The sequence below is a fragment of the Xyrauchen texanus genome, chromosome 18, assembly GCF_025860055.1.
Source record: "Xyrauchen texanus isolate HMW12.3.18 chromosome 18, RBS_HiC_50CHRs, whole genome shotgun sequence".
Lineage (NCBI taxonomy): Eukaryota > Metazoa > Chordata > Actinopteri > Cypriniformes > Catostomidae > Xyrauchen > Xyrauchen texanus.
In genome coordinates, this window is record NC_068293.1 from 36,526,723 (window position 1) to 36,546,084 (window position 19,362).

General features: G+C 36.6%; 1 protein-coding gene across 2 annotated transcripts; it reads left to right on the forward strand.

The window, feature by feature from the left end:
* Positions 1 to 1,627: 1,627 nt before the first annotated feature.
* LOC127658559 (signal transducer and activator of transcription 1-like) lies at positions 1,628 to 19,350 on the forward strand. 2 transcript variants are annotated; one of them, XM_052147912.1, is made up of 20 exons: positions 1,628 to 1,793; positions 1,904 to 2,119; positions 6,843 to 6,933; positions 7,008 to 7,086; positions 7,442 to 7,527; positions 7,690 to 7,841; positions 11,227 to 11,385; positions 11,653 to 11,745; positions 11,855 to 11,914; positions 12,102 to 12,131; positions 12,322 to 12,412; positions 12,546 to 12,584; positions 12,663 to 12,749; positions 12,885 to 12,983; positions 13,392 to 13,527; positions 13,924 to 13,979; positions 17,473 to 17,567; positions 17,868 to 18,007; positions 18,112 to 18,300; positions 18,787 to 19,350. In XM_052147912.1, exons 3-20 carry the CDS (start codon positions 6,874 to 6,876, stop codon positions 18,834 to 18,836), a joined length of 1,701 nt encoding a protein of 566 aa, XP_052003872.1. In that variant the 5' UTR covers positions 1,628 to 1,793; positions 1,904 to 2,119; positions 6,843 to 6,873; the 3' UTR covers positions 18,837 to 19,350. The 2 variants fall into 2 exon arrangements, with proteins under 2 accessions (XP_052003872.1, XP_052003871.1); XM_052147911.1 differs by lacking the exon at positions 1,904 to 2,119 and having other exon boundaries at positions 1,628 to 1,832.
* The last annotated feature ends 12 nt before the right edge of the window (positions 19,351 to 19,362 follow it).

The following is a 19,362-nucleotide window of genomic DNA, read 5'->3' on the forward strand; positions in this document are numbered from 1 at the left end:
ATAATTTACCTACTAGGCACTCTGATAGGTCTACCAAAAGTTGCCACTCTCTCATCACTTGTGAAAAACTGTAAATTTTTCACTGGCGAATTATTTGCATTCATATAAGCTGACGTGCTTTCACTGGCATTATTGTCAACATTGTTTTCTTGCTCTGAATTCAACTCTACCCCTGATGAAACAGGTAGGTCCTCAACAGTTTCAGTTGTTGAAGGATACATTGTCTCTGTCTTCAGTAAGTCTCTTTGATTCCTTCTGAAGATTTGCTTGTCTGGTGTTTGAACAAGGTATGACCTTGGCTGTTCATATTTATCAAGAATCACTGCAGGTTGCCACTTGTTATCCTGTCTAGTTCTCACTCTTGCTCCTTTCTTCATTTCAGGTAGTTTTCTTGTCCCACGATCAAAATGTTGTTTTTGTTTGACTTGTCTGTTTCTCAGTCTTCTACGCACCGGTTTGAAAACTCTTGGCATCAGTAGTTTACTTGACACGGGTAACTTTGACTTCAGTCTTCTTTCCATGAGTAACTGTGTAGGTGAAAATCCTACTCCATCTAACAGTATATTTCTGTACTGTAAAGCAATGTACAGATCTCTGCCACTATCGTGCTTTCTTCAACAAGTTTTTTACAGTTGTACTTGACCATTTGACTGTGGAAATCCAGGGTTTGAGGTGGTACTGTATGTATGTAACTCCCAGCTGGCAGAAAATGCATTCATTTCAGCACTTACAAGTTCTATACCATTGTCTGAAAAGAGCTCATCTGGCACTCCATGTCTGGTGAAAATTTACTTTAGAACAGCAATTACTTTCTTACTCACCATATCACTTAACTATGCAATTTCAGGGTACTTGGAATAATAGTCCACACAGAGAAGATATTCAGCATCTCTGTAGTGAAATAAATCCACTCCTAACTTTGACCCTGCTCTTTCAGGAACAGGATGTTACACAAGAGGTTCTCTGGGATTGCTGTTTCTGTTGTTATTGCATACATCATTTACTCCCATCTTCCTGAATTTGCTTTGCCATTCCAGGCCAGAACAAGACATCTCTATCTTGTTCCTTGCACTTTACAATACCCATGTGTGCTTCATGGATTCTTTCTAGCAGTTCACTTCTCATCTTGTTTGGTACTATCAGTTTTGCATTATTGAACAACAATCCATCTGTAAAAGTCAGTTCCTCTCTAAATATCCAGTATTGCTGAATGGGTTTTGGTACTTGGCTCCTTGAGTTTGGCCATGCTTTTTGAACTGCTTCTATGACTAATCTCAATTCCTCATCATCTGCAGTTGCTGACTGAAAATGTTTACATTTTCTCTGAAACAGGTAGCTGGTGCACTATATAAGGGGGCTTTCACACTAACACTTTTGGTGCGCACCCCGGTTCGAATGACGTCAGAGTTCGGTTCGTTTGGATGATGTGAACGCTGTCTTCCGAACTCGGGTGCGCACCCGCGAACCGTACTCGAGTCCGCTTAAAAAGGTGGTCTGGGGTACGGATCATGTGAACTCCAGTACGGTTCGCTGCTGATATGAACGCAATCGAACCAAACCGCGGAAGTGAACCACTATTGATGACGTATAATGTGGTCGTCAGTCTCACACGCGTCACTTTCAAAATGAGCGGAAAGGGTTTACTTTCGTGCGTATACACTTACCTTGACGAAAAGCGGGATTGACGCACACGCACTGCAAGCAGAGAGATGATTTCTTCGCAAAAATTGTCTTCGGCGGACAGCCCGCTGTCTTTTGAACGATTTCAGTATTTTTGCGGAAGACAGACGCAAGTGTGTTTCTGTATCTTGATGATGAAAACAAAACCAAAGGTAAAAAAAAGAATAACAAATGTGAACCGAGCAAGTCTATTCATTGAATTTTGACGCCTTTTCATTTCTAGGTTATCAAGCAACACGATTACGCACCAGCTGCAGCTTGATGACGCAAGCGTACCGCGGTTCGGATACAAATATATAATGTGAACACAGTCCATCGGGGGGAGGGGGGAAGCAATCGAACTCGGGTTCGGAACAGGCAATCGAACCAAGTGTGAAAGCCCCCTTAAACTCACATCAAACTCATCTTCTTCTTTGCTGTTTTGACTGTGCTTTTGCAGGTAAGCTCTGCTCAATGCATCTGTATGTGTAACGTCTTTCCTGCAACATATCTCACCCCGAGGCTATATTTTTGTAGTCTCATCAGCATTTTCTGTAGTCTGGACATAGCTTCATGGAGGGGCTTCAACCTGAACACAGCATCCATACATTTATTGATGACATTTCTCACATCCATGCATAATTGCCAACAACTCTTTCTCTATTTGTGCATAATTCTGTTCACAGTCTGTTAGTGCTCTTGAACCGTAGGTTACTGGTTGACCCTCTTGAGGGATCACTGCTTCCAGACCTTGTGAACATGCATCTACTGATAAAGTAATTTAGTTTTCTCGTTTTTCGTTTTTATATATGAAAGCAAAAACAAATGAACGAACGATACCCGGACCTAACTGGCTTTCATCACAGTACTTTTTATTAAACCCAAGATGTTGCACGAATCTCTTCCCAGAATTGCACATGCACTTTGCTCTATGACTTGAAATTCCAGAGTGTAATACTTGTGTTTGTATTGGCATTCAAGGCATTGCTGACCTAATGGCGACATCTTGTGGCGTGAATACGTTACTAGTTTGCATCGTGACTTACAAATCTAATTTCTGTCAAGCTTCAAAGCATCCAGATCTCTTTGAGATATGACATTACAATCTCCACCACCTGTATCTAGCTTTACAACCAGTATCTTTTTGTTTACTTTGAGAGTTTCCATTCATGGTTCCTGTCGTGTTTGCAGTTCTTTTCTTTCATCAATTTGGTACAGCTCAGTCTCTTTCATCTCAGTGGTTCCAAGGAACATTTCCTCACCACTTAATCCTGTATGATCAATCTGTTTTATGCAAGGGCACTTCCATTTCTTCTTGCAGTGTTTTCAGTTGGTTATGACTCACTTCAGCGACTCTGAATGTCCACTGCTCTCTGTAGAGTTCAATCATGTTCTTGTAACAGTCTGCCTCTAATCTGATCATTTGTAATACCACATACAATTCGGACTCTTATCAATGACAATCCTGAGCTTTATTATTTAAATCCATCACATAAGCATCAATAGACTTGGTTTGGCCTTGTGATCTTGTAAAGAATTTATGTCTCAGATATGTCAGATTCTTTCGTGGTTCACAGTATTTAGCAAAAATTATGTATTTTCTCAGATTTCTCTGATACTCCACTCGCAATAAGATACAACTCCATTTCTCGGCTAGATATCCTTATTGGCTCAGAGCTCCCGGGGTATCAACTGCTCCATTATTTATCAATTTTGTCACTTCTGACACCATGTAATATATATAATGAGGAGACTGCATGTGGTTGAACTGAACTGCTTTACTTATTTGTCTATGCTATATCAATACAATAATGCAGTAGCGCCTCAGTGTTCATTCCAATATTGCAACATAAGCATATACACAATATGTATGACAGTCTCCTCCCAATATTATATCATGAGGGGTGCCAGCGGCTTGCAACATCCATTCAAGATCAATAAAAACTTCTGCTAACACAATAATGACTCTTCCTAATTTATCTTTAATCTGTTTGAGACATTTGAATTGTAGATGCTTACTTATCCATGTAATGACTCCCATGCTCTTACTTGAGCCCATACTAAAGAAAACATGTCCACCCCATATACCCATAAAAAAAATAACAACAAATAAAAACAAAAAAAGTTCAGTTCTTTGGGGAGTCAAATGAATGTTCAGTAAGCCGGCCCATTCGACCAATACATGAGTGCAACAAAAGACCCAATCACTCCAATGTCCTGCAAGAGATATTCCACAAAACAAACTCCAGGCCACAGGAGGCATAAGCATCAAAAACATGCAGATTTATCCACAAGTTGTCCTGAAGAAATGATATTACACAAAACAAACTCCAGCCGCTATGCTTAACCAGTACGAAAAGAAACAAAGAATGCACCCAGATTCATCGGACAGTCGAGTGTTTGTTCAGTGAGACAAGTCCACTAAACAGCAACATGAAAATCACCAAATGGCTTACTCACTCCAATGTCTTTATGAAAGACATTGCTTGCTGTGGGCATGTAAATATTTTGCGGCCATTCTTAATATATATTCTCAATTTGGCCGAAAACATCAGTGCAAAAACGATCTTTCGTTGATTCTTGCATTCCTTGAATCGATCACGTTTCTCTTGTCAACTTCACAAAGTCTGGGAACAAGAAAATGTTGTGGTTCTTCCAATAAAGCTTTCCTTTGCTCCTCGCCTCACATTACATGAGATCTTTATTGGATGATCTCAGAAATTTGGCCAGAATTGATCGGTCTCCCTCAGCGGATCTCTGAACCGGGACCCTGTGAGCTCGCTCCATCTCCAGCTTATGGCCTGTTATGTCGAGCAGACTCGGAAAGAGCTTATCTAAAAATGTTACCATATCTCGACCTTCCTCATGCTCAGGAATTCCAACAATTCGGACGTTGTTCCGTCGATTACAATTCTCCAGATCCTGTTTTTTCCAAATGCACTGAAAGACTGGTCGCTAGCGGATTAGTAGCTAATTTCCTCTCTGATGACTCCAGACTCCATTTTTCGACATCTGACATTCTTGTAACCAATTCAGTGAATTTCTACTCCATGGAAGTGATCAATCGATCCTCCAAGTCTGCGACAACTTTCGGCCAGCATTGCAGACATGCTCGCCAGTTGCCACTGAATTCTCCCGCCGCACCGTCCAAACCGAGTCCCTGGTCTGTGGCCCTGTCTGGGGTATCAGCTTGAGCACTTATTTGTCTTTTAATATCTCCAGAGCCCGAGAATGTTGAATTCTTTGACATAATCATAACGCAGTTAAGAATAAGGGTGTATCGAATCTCACCGGTTTATGACATTATTAAAAACCAAAAACTACACAGAGCTCGCCGTTCACACGTCCGCTCCTCGCATAGCGTTACATGACCCTCCAGAAAATTTATTTTTGCCGAAATTTTATGGACACTGAAAAACTGTGACTACACTCGTAACAACAGGTAAGTGCAGGGTGTCCAGCCACAATAGGAGTGAGAGGTGCTTTGCCAAGTTATGCAATTGACTTCATGATAAAAAATTTTTTTTATGAAAACCTGTAAATGTGCTTCATGTGGTAACATCTAAATTAACTGGTTTTATTTTATTAAATTTTTTATTTATTCTGACTTAAATTTAACTCGATAAATAAGGTAAAAGTTCTTATGGGCTGACTCAAGCAGAAATAGATCCTTGAGGTATCAATTTTCAGGTTATCACTTTTTTCAATGCATGCTATATTTACTAATACTGCATTTCTTGTAGAAGTAGTATGAAAGCATGTTATTCTGAACACATCACAATGTATTGCTCATACACTTAAGTGACTTCCTGGTATCAGGGCTGGATTAAGCCTCCCAGGGGCCCTGGGCTAGCTCATGAATATTAATTAGGTCACGTGATCTACAGCTCTACACAGGTTAACCACCGTCATAATAAACATACAGTATTTGATCACAGAAGACTCGGCAATGACATTATGTCAAAGCTTGTCCAATAAAGAACAAATAGTAAATACATCAGCCTTTGAATGGCTGTTAGTATGAATGTAACACAGACAGAAATAATTTTGTTTAGACTGCGGAATACATACAAAAATAGCCTACACTTGTGAGGATAGATACATTTACCAAGCAATCATGTTAAAACTACTAAAACAATAAAGCAGCGATCTACATAAAATTTAATGACACTCATATTATCATCAAACCTATTAAAGTACCCTCTTCATGGTCTTCTTGAAAGCAAGCTCTCAAATAAATATTTGAAACCCTAAAGGTGCAGGAGATCGTCGTGCTCTGTTTACATTGTCATCGAACAGTTCAGTCTTTTACAATTCACTGATGACCTCAGCTGATTTTGATTAAGCTGATTTTGATTAGGCTGGTTTCCGAAAACAAACTCACTCCGGATGTTAAAATAATGTCTCTTATTGCAGAGACAATTATAGCCTACAGTAAGTAAGCCATTTGTAGGTTGATTTCCCCTGAAGAATGTAAACACTGGCTCTATAGCGCATTCAAAATGTAGTTTGAGTGACATGTCAACTTCTGGCTAAACCAATTGTGTGACTTTGGGGTGTGATTACCTGTAATACACTGTTTAGCTGTTTGCATTTTTGCAAACAATAGCAGTCCAAGAGTGGCAAGAATGTTCAGAAAAAATGTTTAGAAATAATAATAATGTTTTTACAGATTTTGGTGCGCTGGTGCTAAAATTACACAATTAGTTTTAAAATTCATATTTGATCTCGTGTACCCAGGACCCCCCTAGTGGTGGGGCCCGGGGCTGCAGCCCATGTTGCCCATTGGGTTAATGCTGTTGTACTTTGGGTTTGTGTGGTGAAAATAATAAACACACAAGAAAGCCGTGTTGAACTACATAACACTTTATACTTCCATTATGCACACGTTCACATACACATTCCCCATGTCCAGAACACGCCTCCAATCACATGACATTAACTAGTATACCCAGATGTACTACAAATGAGGCCCTTCCTGGTAATGTATAATATCCTCAAAGACAAGAATAGAATACAGGTACAACAGGTGTAACTTCCTTCTACTTTTTCTTGCTTTGGTATATTGTAGCCCTTTGGGAGCACTTCCATGGGAATCATACAGTATAAATATATCCAACACACTGGATGAAGAAACGGCACTTCTCAATAAGGCATTCATTCTTTCTTGTGTTTTCGTACAGGGCAAAACTAATTCATCACAGGGAGTTTTTTATGATGGAACAATACAATGAGCTGGACTATAAAATCCACAAGTTTCAGAAGAGTGTGCAGGTAAATTATCTTAACGGAAATCAACTTTACTCATGTTTGAAATATCAGGAATTTAATTTTTTTTTTTTTTTCAGAAAACAGAACAGGTCATTCAGGTTCTGGAAGAACAGCAAGACGAGTATGACATCAAGAGAAAGACTTGGCCATGTGGAGGTAAGAATATAATTTCTGCTCTGGAAAAAAACTTTGTTTTTCTTTATGATAGTGGCCATGTTATCTGTATTTGGTTAGATAAAATTTATATTGCAAATGTGTTCTCTATTACTTACATTAGGAAAAGGTAAAGAATGTGAACAGTAATTCTAATTAATACACAGTAGCAATAGACTGATATATTGGTGATGGCTGATTCATTGGCCGAAATCTGCCCACTAGTCCACTCTTTTTGAGAATTCCAAGATCTACCAACAGCCTTGTCAATAAATAATGAATGTGCCCTTTCCTTTTTGAATTTTGAATTCAAATTTATATTACAACCTGAAAATTTGGCTCTTTTAAACATTTTCAGTGGAAGTAGAAACAATAGGTCAAACAACACAACAGGAAGAAATGGCCATCAGACAAATGTTTATTGGGCTAAATGAAAAGCGAGAGGTAAGCAAAGATCCTTAAGTGTGAGCATGTGAATATTAATAGGTATATATAAATATATTTGTTGTAAATGTTCTAAAAGTTATACAGTATTACTGTTTGGGTGTGTGTGTGTGTGTGTGTGTGTGTGTGTGTGTGTGTGTGTGTGTGTGTGTGTGTTTGCAGGTGGTAATAAAAGATATAGCTAATGTACTGACTCTAGCAGAGCAGATCCAGCACACACTTATATCAGGTGAGGTACCTGAGTGGAAGGAACAGCAACAACTGGCATTAATTAGAAGCACACCCAATCCTTGCCTGGACCAACTGCAGAGCTGGTGAGAATGGCTAGGTTATGCTGTTTATGCCCCAAAATGATTCAAAATGCATGCAAGATGCAAAAATGTACTGTTTAAAGTTGCACTAAGTAATTATTTAGTTTATGTTGTCTTGAACTAACACTGACACCTAGGGGCCTGGATGCAGCATCAAGCACAGTATAGTTTTCAGTTGCCTATGCCCTTGTAGAAATTCCCTATTCACAGTCCAACATGATTCATTTAATTCATGAGTGAAGGTGTAATATTGGCTGGTAACAGTAGTATTCAGCTGGTCATGTGATCCAAACATTCATACACCAATGGCGGCAGAGCTGCCATGCATAGCGCCAGCCTGCTATTGGGAGCAACTTGGGGTTGAGTGGTTTATAGTTTTATAAGTTCAAGTTCAATTTAATGACATGAAAATGGCAGAATTAAATATGATTAATGTTACATATTTAAAAATATTGTAATTTTTGAGTAACTAATGTAATTAGCTACTTTTTTAGTAACTTGTAGTGTAGCTATCTACTATTTTAAAAGAGTAGCTTGAATATAATTTAACTACTTTCAGTTATCAGTAACTTAGCTTGGGAAACTACAGTTTCAAAGTTTCCCCAACACTGCAGTGTGGACGGACATAACACGCTTTGTGTGAGTGTTCCCTTACATATATTGCGCTCAGGACAAAAGCAGTGAGACGTGTCCAGTCGATCGCCCTAGCTCTGTTCATAGACAAACAGTTCCAAAACAATGCAGATGATCGTATTATTGGGGACCTTATTTTGGCTGAATTTCTATTATCCTGTATTGCCCCAAAATGCTCAAGACTGACGCCGATGCTGAAGCATATTTATGTGGCAAAAGGTTTGCAACTTTAGTCCTGTGTGAACAGTCCCTCAGTACACAGGATATATATAGTGTATATTATTTATTTAAGCAATATCACATGAGCAAGATTGTGATTTGGCCCTATATCAGCACTGATTTGATTCGGCCGCAGGAATCGATCACTATAGAAACTATTGAAACCGCAATGTCCTCCACCATTTTAAACAGCATGCATTGTGTAATCAATCAGTCTGTTGTGTCTCTCAGCTGTGATGAGCTGTAGTTGAATGTATGCTGTAAGTTGTTCGCTTAATGCCGTTTAAAGCTATTTCCTAGCTTTAGTATTGTAGTAGTAATTCCAGCGATCACGGAGCGTGTTGTATGTAAACTGACTTCACGTCACCTAAATGGCTCATATTACACACAAAAATGATCTTTTGCCACCACCTGCTGGCTAACATATGTAATGTAAAAAAAAAAGACAAACAGTAGCTCTTAACACATATGCACTGCTCTAACACTTTAGCTTAGAATGGCATGAACACAAGCGGAGTGATACAGTGAAGCGTCTGAGTGCTGATATTGTCAGACCATCGGTGCTCATGGAACATCTCTCGTCCAATCAGATTCAGGGACTGGAACTAGCAGTTGTAAATATATATATATATATATATATATATATATATATATATATATATATATATTAGGGCTGTCAATCGATTACAATTTTTTATCAAATTAATTACATGGTGTCCCGATTAATTAATCGTGATTAATCGCATATACAAATATTTGGTGAGAAAGCGCCTCATATAACAATAATTGAATATATAATGATGAAATAATATTTAAATATTTAAAATTATATATTTTATATATACATATTTAAATAAAATAAAAACATATTCAGATAATTAAAGTGCATTACATTCTTGTGGCAGAAGAGTTCATCATTAATAAGACAATACAAAAAGTGGTTTTAGAATACAATGTATTGTTTACTACCATATTATTGATCACAAGTCAATTATTGGTACACAGTTCACAGCAATCCATTTCACAAGTGAATTTGTCAATCAATTCGAGATTTATTATGAGCGCTTGTTTAAGGATCCGTCAATGAACAGCTGCATCAGACATGCTTGTGTAGCGTCTTGGATGCGTTGCGTCATAAACATAACATTTTTAGGTCACTGTGTCAAGTTAAATATATATATATATATCACACACACACACACACATATAGTGGTGGCCAAAAGTTTGGAATAATTTAGAGATTTTACTCTTATGGAAAGAAATTGGTACTTTTATTCAACAAAGTGGCGTTCTATTGATCACAATGTATAGTCAGGACATTAATAACATGAAAAATTACTATTCCAACTTAAACTATTTCAAAGTGTTCTCATCAAAAAACCCTCCATGTACAGCAATGACAGCTTTGCAGATCCTTGGCATTCTAGATGTCAGTTTATCCAGATACTCAGGTGACATTTCATCCCCACGCTTCTTGTAGCACTTGCCATAAATGTGGCTGTCTTGTTGGGCACTTCTCACGCACCTTACAGTCTAGCTGATCCCACAAAAGCTCAGTGGGGTTAAGATCCATAACACTCTTTTCCAATTATCTGTTGTCCATTGTCTGTGTTTCTTTGCCCACTCTAACCTTTACTTTTAGTTTTTCTGTTTCAAAAGTGCCTTTTTCTTTGCAATTCTTCCCATAAGGCCTGCACACCTGAGTCTTCTCTTTACTGTTGTACATGAAACTGGTGTTGAGCGGGTAGAATTCAATGAAGCTGTCAGCTGAGGACATGTGAGGCATCTATTTGTCAAACTAGAGACTCTGATGTACTTATCCTCTTGTTTAGTTGTACATCTGGCCATCCACATCTCATTCTGTCCTTGTTAGAGCCAGTTGTCCTTTATCTTTGAAGATTATAGTGTACACCTTTGTATTAAATCTTCAGTTTTTTGGCAATTTCAAGCCTTCATTCAAGCCTTCATCGAATGTATAGCCTTCATTCTTCAAAACAGTGATTGACTAAGTTTCTAGAGAAAGCTTTTTGTTTTTTTTTGTTGCCATTTTTGACCTAATATTGACCCAGTCTATTGCAACTGTGCAATATTATAATTGCATAATTGATACTATAACATTAACTGTGGCAACTCAAAAACAAACACAAAGACAAAGATAAGTTTCATTTAATGAACCAAATAGCTTTCAGCTATGTTTGATATATTGGCAAGCGATTTTCTAGTACCAAATTAGCAATTTAGCATGACTACTCAAGGATAAGGTGTTGACGTGATGGCTGCTGGAAATGGGGCCTGTCTAGATTTGATAAATAACTTTTTTCAAAAAGTGATGGTGCTGTTTTTACATCAGTAATGTCCTGACTATACTTTGTGATCAGTTGAATGCCACTTTGGTGAATTGAAGTAACAATTTCCTTCCGAAACATCAAAATCTGTACATTGTTCCAGACTTTTGGCCGCCAGTGTGCACTGTATATATATATTTTGTGTGTGTTAAATGTGTGAATGTTAATTAAATGCATGAATTGTGCTACAGGTTCACTGTGGTGGCAGAATGTTTGCAGCAGATCCGTCAGCAGCTGAAGAAAGTGCAAGAACTGGTGCAAAAATTCACCTACGACAATGACCCACTAACTCTTGGCAAGGTCCAGCTGGATGAACAGGCCCTTTCTCTCTTCAAAAACCTCATATTAAAGTGAGCTTCTCATGTAATTATTCCATCCTGTACATTGTTGTTTTAACAGTCTTAAAATAATAGTTTTAAAATGATGTGATGGCGAGTAAAAGTTTCAAAAATATTCCTTTGATTTCAGAAAAAGTTTTATAAACACCAATTTTTTTATCAAAGAGGGAAAATTTGTGGTTTTAAACTGGTTCACAGGGGGATTTGACTTTTGTGGTATGTCACTTCTAAAAGATTATGACTTGAACTGTATGCAAGTGGTTGTGATGTATCTATCAGTTCCCTTGTGGTGGAGAGACAGCCGTGCATGCCGACACACCCACAGAGACCCTTGGTAATAAAAATTGGAGTACGATTCAAAGTCAAGATCAAGTAAGTTCCTTACTTGAATCTCTGTTATCTATCAAACAGAGCAATGGCACTCATTTTAATACAGGAAATGTCTCATAAAGCTTAAAAAATAAATATTATTCTGTCACAGATTACTTGTCAAACTCCCAGAACTGATCTGTCAACCCAAAGTCAAAATGTCAATAGACAAGTAAGTAAAAATACATAACAAATAAAATACAATGTACAAATAAAAATATGCTCTGTATGTATGTATGTATGTGTATATATATATATATATATATATATATATATATATATATATATATATATATTGTGTGTGTATCTGTGTATATATAAATACTGTGCATGTATTCATATGTACTTTTATCCTGTAGAGATTTATCAGAGATGGACACAGTGAAAAGGTACTGTATATTGAATACGTTACATTAAATAAAAGAGCACATTTGTTAATTAAATTGATGTTTTGAATTACATAGTCATTAGTAATTAATAGCCTAATAGACAAATTTCTATATATGTGTATAGTATAGAGCAATACTTTTTATGCATGTCACAAGTGTTTACTGACGCAAATGCCTGTTTATGTTCTAGATTTCATAAATTCCTTTTGCTATGTAATGTTATTAAAGTTATGAACTTTAAGGAGTCCAGTGGATGCCTAGCAGCTGAATACCCTTTTATGGTATTATGTTAAAACTCAGATCATGGCAGACATTACAACTCTACAATTACAATTATACATGTATGGATATTTATAATTAGCAATATAACATTTCTTCTTTCATTTTTTGTTTATGCCTCTGATTTTTCCACAGTCATTAAGAGAGAAAAAGACTAGCGACAGATCAAAGGAGGTAGGGCAAAATGTAAAAGTCCCTTAAAATGAACTACTGAAAGGATTATTGGTATTTAAATGGCTTTCTTTTTTCCAGCATTCTCCTCTCCGTATGTTTGAAGAGCTGCACTTGCTTAGCTTTGATACTCAGATCACTCTGCCTGAACTTTGCATTGATCTATCGGTAATGTGATTTGTTCTACTCTGCATGTAGAAAATATTGAAATATTGTATTTCATTCAAACAGATAAAAGCCTACAGACTGAAGATCCGATCGGTCATGGTTTTGCACTTAGACTGTTCTATTATGTTCAAACAGATCACATCTCTGCCAGTTGTGGTGATCAATTCGATATGTCCGCTGTCTTTAGCCTGGGCCTCCGTCCTGTGGTACAACATGCTTTGCAGGGAACCCCAAGTATGCCTGTTTTACCTGAATATATAAATCAACTTAAGCTTATATAATATAACTATGAGCTAAATGTGGAATCTAGTGGTGATTTTGGTCCTCTAGAGAAGTAATGACCAAAATTGATAACTCACCCAAAAATGGAAATTAAGTAAACATTTACTCACCCTCATATTGTTCCACACTAGTATGACTTGCTTTCTAATGTGGAGCTCAAAAGGAGAAAGGCATGGCGACTGAGCCAAATACTCTGCACAACATCTTGTTTTGTGTTCCACAGAGGAACGAAGTCACAAGTTGAGGGTAAACTAATGCCTATCTAGTATGTGTTGGTCCAGTTGGTTCTGTGTCCAAAAATATTTATATCATCCACTAGTGTTTCCATTCTGACTCTTGCTGTCCCTGTCGCTGTCTCAGAATCTGGCATTTTTCCTGAATCCCCCACCAGTCAAATGGGGGCTGCTTTCAAAGGTGATCAGTTGGCAGTTTTCTTCTTTTACTAAACGAGCGCTGAACTCTGAGCAGCTTAGAATGCTGGCCGACAAACTTCTTGGTGAGTTTTTTGGACCCATTTTCTATTACTTAAGCATTTGATACAATGTACTTATTATATACTTGCTGTTGCATTGTACTTACATTTAAAGTGCCTGTATATAACGATATCTTTGTTTACACGTTTAACCTTACCCTAAACCCTAACCCAACCCTTACCCTAAACCTACCTCAGTAGCAGCCAATGTGAAACTTGTGAGAATTTTGCTAAACAACAACTAGTTACAGACAACAAGTGCATTGTATCGCATGTATTTTAATGTTACATAGTAGTTAATTACTACAGTACATAGTAGTTAATGACACCGAAAATAAAGTGTAAACATGTTTTCCCCCACTTTCCTTTACAAGATGTAGTAGATGTTAAATCTCTTGTACGTTTCACTCTGGTTTTTAGGTTGTGAAACCCAAGGTGACCCTGAGGGACTCATCTCTTGGAAAAGAATTTGGGAGGTGGGTTTGTTTATGGAAATTACTGAGACACATTACTGTTTGCTTCTCCAGTGTCATCACACGATTCATGAACAATAAATTGAAAGATCATGTTTAATTTGCCAAAACAGTTGGGCCCTCTGTACTTCATTTAAATGATTTTTATAATAATGTTATTAGATGTAAAATAACTTGATAAATGACAAGTTAAAGGGATAGTTCACCCAAAAATTTAAATTCTCTCATTATTTACTCACCTTTATGATATCCCAGATGTGTTTGACTTTCTTTCTTCACCAGAACACATTTGAAGAAAATTTGAAAAATATCTTATCTCAGTAGGTCCTTAAAATGTAAGTGGATGGTGATCACATTTTTGAAGCTCCAAAAAGCACAGACAGTCAGCATAAACGTCATCCATACGTCTCCAGCTGTTAAATTAATGTCTTCTAAAGTGACACGATCGCTTTTGGTGCAGAAATTTCAATCTTTAAGTACTTTTTTAACTTTTTGCAGCGGTAAACGTGTTTGATGTAATTACATTGATATTTGAAACACGCAAGGACTGATGCACATGCGACACAGCTGGAAGAGCAGTGCTGTTTACAAGTGAGAAGGAGGAAGGCTGTACAGAAGCTTCGTTGGTTTTGGTTTTGATCTCTATTTATCTGTTTCTTTACTCACAATGGTGTGAGTAATGTTATCCTGATGTCTCAACTGAGCAGAGAACGTGAGATTATGTCCATATTATGGCAACGGTAATATGTCACATGAGAGACCGCATGATCTCCACCCAGTGGCATAACTTGGATATTGTGGGCCCCAGTGCAAAAAACACAATGGGGCCCCCTTCCACCCCCACCCACTCATAGCCAACAAGAATTAACATAAAATATATGACATTATAATGTTTGTTTTTTTTTTTGTTTTTTTTTTGTGCAATATTGAAACTAAATGTCTCAAGGCACCTTTTCATAAATTATATTATTTATTTTAAAATATCTTTCTTAAATTATTAAAATGGAATTCCACAAATGTGTTGTGCTATTTATTCTGTAAGGGTGCATTTTACTTAAAAAAGCTACATTTAAAATTAAAAATATTATACCAGTAATCCAGCTGTTCATAGCCATGTTTTGGGGACTAGATTAATTTACTGTCAGTTTCTTTGACACTTTTATCAGTTTTCTCCTGAACAAAATGACAAGACACTTTAAGTTTATCTGACATCATAAACATGTGCTTAATCAGCTGAACTTTCATGCTGGAGATTCCCTAATAGTATCCCTGTTGCTTCATGCTCTTTCTCAGAACAACTCTCTCTGCTAAGTACTATCATTAAATATATTATTTCTTTGACCATGACACTGCATCATCGATACTTGCCAGCTCTTTACTCACATAATGTATGGTAGAGATGACGGTTTCTCGGGAAGGGAGAAACTAGTTCGGGACTGCCACCTTTGATCGTGGGCGCGGTGCCGCTGCCCAGCTCACACTGCTGTTAGTTACATCACTGTGTCCACCCTCTCGTAATTCTTACCGGAAGTTATGATTTATAGTTAAGAAGTGCTTAAATATAGATTAATTTTTTTCACACCAAAAATGTTCGTGTTGTAACAGAAGAAAATTGAGCCATGTTGATTGTGTTTATGCTGACTGTCTGGGATATTTGGAGCTTCAAAAGTCAGATCACTATCCACTTGCATTTTAAGGACCTATTTGATCTAAGATATATTTCTAATTTTCTTCAAATGTGTTCTGGTGAAGAAAGAAAGTCATACACACCTGGGATATCATGAGGGTGAGTAAATAATGAGAGAATTTTCATTTTTGGGTGAATTATCCCTTTAAGGCATAGTTTTCTAGTATCCAATAATGCAATGAACTACTTGCACAACTGCTTCAGTGCTTCTCAGGCATTTCCGGTTACAGCCAGGGTAAAATGTAATTTGTAATGTATTTCGTTAGATTACTCAAGGTCAGTAACGTAATCTAAATACTATGGATTACGTCTTCAGCTCTGGTTGATTTTTTTCCACTTGTTTATACTATAAAAACTCTGCCAGTACAGTCAGACAAAATACACATGTTAAAATACATTCTCTTAAAAACCTAAATATCTTATGCTGTGTTGTTTCTAAAACAAGATAAATCACATTGATCTTGTTTTATGGATTCTCATAGAATACGGTTTTTGTCCTAGTGTGAAAGGTCTTACTAGAAAGAATAAAATATGATCTAACTTTTAATTTCTTGCAAAAAACAATACGACCATGCTTGGGAACACGTGCATGTAAAATGGCTAGAAATAGCATTTTAGCTTAGCATAAAGCTGACAATTTACACAAGGTTTATTTCTATTTCTTCTGCTCCAAACTTCAAACGTTCTTCTCTGTCTGCTCGTATGAATGTGACACATCATAAGAAAGTGTTTCACTGCTGTTCAAATGCACTTTGGATCGCATCATTTCTATGTATTAATGTTTTCCAACTGAGTAGACTAAATATTCAATTAAACAAATGACAATAAAATGCAAAGTAATCTCTTCAGTAATCATAATACTTTTTGAATGTAACTTTATTCTGATTACAATGATATAAATTGTAACTGTAGTGGAATACAGTAATATTTTGTATTTTAAATATGTAATCCTATTACATGAATTTCATTACTCCCCAACCCTGGTTACAGCATTCAGCCAAAATCTCTTTCGCAAGACAGTCCACTGTCGGCCATCTTTGGAACGTTCCCGGGAGGCTATTTGCAGTCATTGTCAGTGCAGCTTCTATCTACTTGAATTGGAGAACACCGAAATCTAAAAAATGGTTGGTCAAGATTACGATCAATTCACGTTCTTGAATTTATTGACAAGCAAGGTCTGTATCTAAAAGGTGCTTGGCTCTTTTACCTGTAAGGCGGGACTTCCTTTCTACATCCATTGACCGTTGGGTGCTCAGTGCTACTTGGTTGGGCGTTCCAATTTACATCATTCATTTTAATAGAAGTGGACAGTCTCTTCTAAATACTCTCTGGTTCAGCACGCCTACATACAGAAATGTATTCATGGGAGGAAAGATTATACATTTTTTATGACTGTCAATTAATTAAAACAATAAATCATGTTTCTTGGCACTAATGTGACGTCTCAAATATTATGTATAATTTGCTGAAATGTGCCACTATATTTACCTTTTTCCTTTCCAAATGTAGCTGCACTCATCTCCTGAATAATCCATCAAAAATGTATATAACCTGCAGCAGTCTAGCCGTCTCGTTAATGCATGTTTCATTCAATGATAATATTTCATACCTGTTGAGCTTCAACATTAAATTCCACTATGCAACAATTGCAAACAACTTAACACTTGTTAAACGTCCCAGATGGATTGAATTATAAATAAATTAGCCCTAGTCATATTCTGCAGGCTTTATAAATCACATAACAGAATTAAGCATTTTTATTATGAAAATAAATAAATTGTTTAGAATAACTTGTATGTTTTCACCTAGACGTCTGTTAATGAGCAAAGCGATCCAATCTGGCAGTGGATATATGGAAATTTGGACTTAATTAAAAAGTACTTGCTTAACATCTGGAATGATGGGTAAGATATCCAAAGTTACAGACACTGAACAAAAAGTGTACAAATGAGTTGAAGGTGTACTAAATATTAGAATCTGTTCTTGATGATTTGTGAATGATCAACTAATGTTTCATTAATGTAAATAAAAAGGAAATTTGTTAAACATTATCTGACTGACTGATTTATTTAATATATATAATTATTATTCAACGGGACAACCATTAATTCTGTTTATTCATTTGGGCTGTGCCAATTGAAAAACCACTAAGAAAAATAATTCTGTTTACTTCATAAGGTTTTTACTCTCTCATGCATATTCAGGTACATTATGGGTTTTTTGAGTAAAGAGCAAGAGAAGGCTTTGCTAAAAGACAAACTCCCAGGCACTTTCCTTCTGCGCTTCAGTGAAACCTGTCGAGATGGAGGAATCACCATCACATGGGTGGAGCACTCACAGAATGGTGTGTGTTGTTTTAATTTGGAATGTTTTAATAGATGTTTTTCCAAAAGCAATATCCTGGTGTGTCTAGCAGTGTCATATGAGAGTGTTTTCATGTAAGCACAGGTGAACCTGTCATGCATTCCACGAAGACCTTCACTAGGTCAGATCTGGTGATCATCTCTTTACCGAACATCATCCGTGACTATCACCTCACCTCTGTGGAGAAGGTTCCAGTGAACCCCCTCATCTACCTTTATCCAGACATCCCAAGGGACGTCGCCTTTGGTCGTTACTTTACCAGCCCCTCTGATGGTAGATACTGCTTTACATTAATATTTATACACTTGGTAGATTCTTTAATAATGAGATATTTATCGGACCAAGTTGTAAGATAAGCATAAGATATTAGGATGTTAGGATGATGAACACTACAAAATAGTTTATGTTTTAGTGACAACATTTTTGCTAGTTTTATGCATGAATTTGAAGAAAATATAATGAAGTTTACACGAAGAACAAGTAAAAAATTGCAGATGTGGAATAAGAAAAATAAACTTAATTTAAAATATACTGTTTATTCTTTGAAAACAAGACTTATTATTTCAAACAAATTTGCTTTTATATAAAAACAAATGTGAAATACATAGAAAATGTGATTATACCACAATATATTGTTTTATATAACAATACTCTAATGAAATTATTTTGTGTGTTAGATTTCCTGTCCATGGGTGTTGTATGTTCACACCATCAGGACATATGAAATAAAATAAAGTTATTTTCCCTTTCTCCCCTCAGCTAAAAGAGAGATGGACGTAGACAGACTTCCTGGTGTTTCTGACCCATAAGGATTTAGGAAGAAGTAAATCATCTTGTTAGTGGGGGGTGCTTGCTTAGGCTTTAGACCTGCTCTCGTAGTCAAAATGTGACTCTATATACATTTTTGCAAAACTTGTTATACGTGACTCCAGGTACAATTCCCTGCAGTTTCCAGGTAAAATGAACACTACAGGTGCTACAACAACTGCCGTTTTTTTTTTTACTCAAATCATGACTTAAAGGTGCATTTAGTAACTTTTGGCTTAGTGTCATATTGGACTTACAATGACACCTAGTGGCTTGGATGCAGCATCATTTAAAATCAATAGTTTTCATTTTCAGATGCCATTGTAGAGATGTAGTATTCAGAGTCAGCCATGATTACTTTAATCAGTGAGTTAACGTCTCAAATAACAGAATGGTTACCGAGATTAAGCAAGTAGTATTCGTCTGATCATGTGATTCCAACACGGATTTAAGGTGAATTTTATATATATATATATAATTATGAATTTTATATATATATATATATATAAATTCACCTTAAAACCGTTT

Bases quoted from the DNA above. Each gene is read 5' to 3' on its own strand.
- LOC127658559 (XM_052147911.1), top strand. From the start codon at position 6,874: ATGATGGAACAATACAATGAGCTGGACTATAAAATCCACAAGTTTCAG. The intron at 11,746-11,854 runs GTAAGTTCCTTA...ATTCTGTCACAG, and splicing joins CGATTCAAAGTCAAGATCAA to ATTACTTGTCAAACTCCCAG. The intron at 11,915-12,101 runs GTAAGTAAAAAT...TTTATCCTGTAG, and splicing joins GTCAAAATGTCAATAGACAA to AGATTTATCAGAGATGGACA.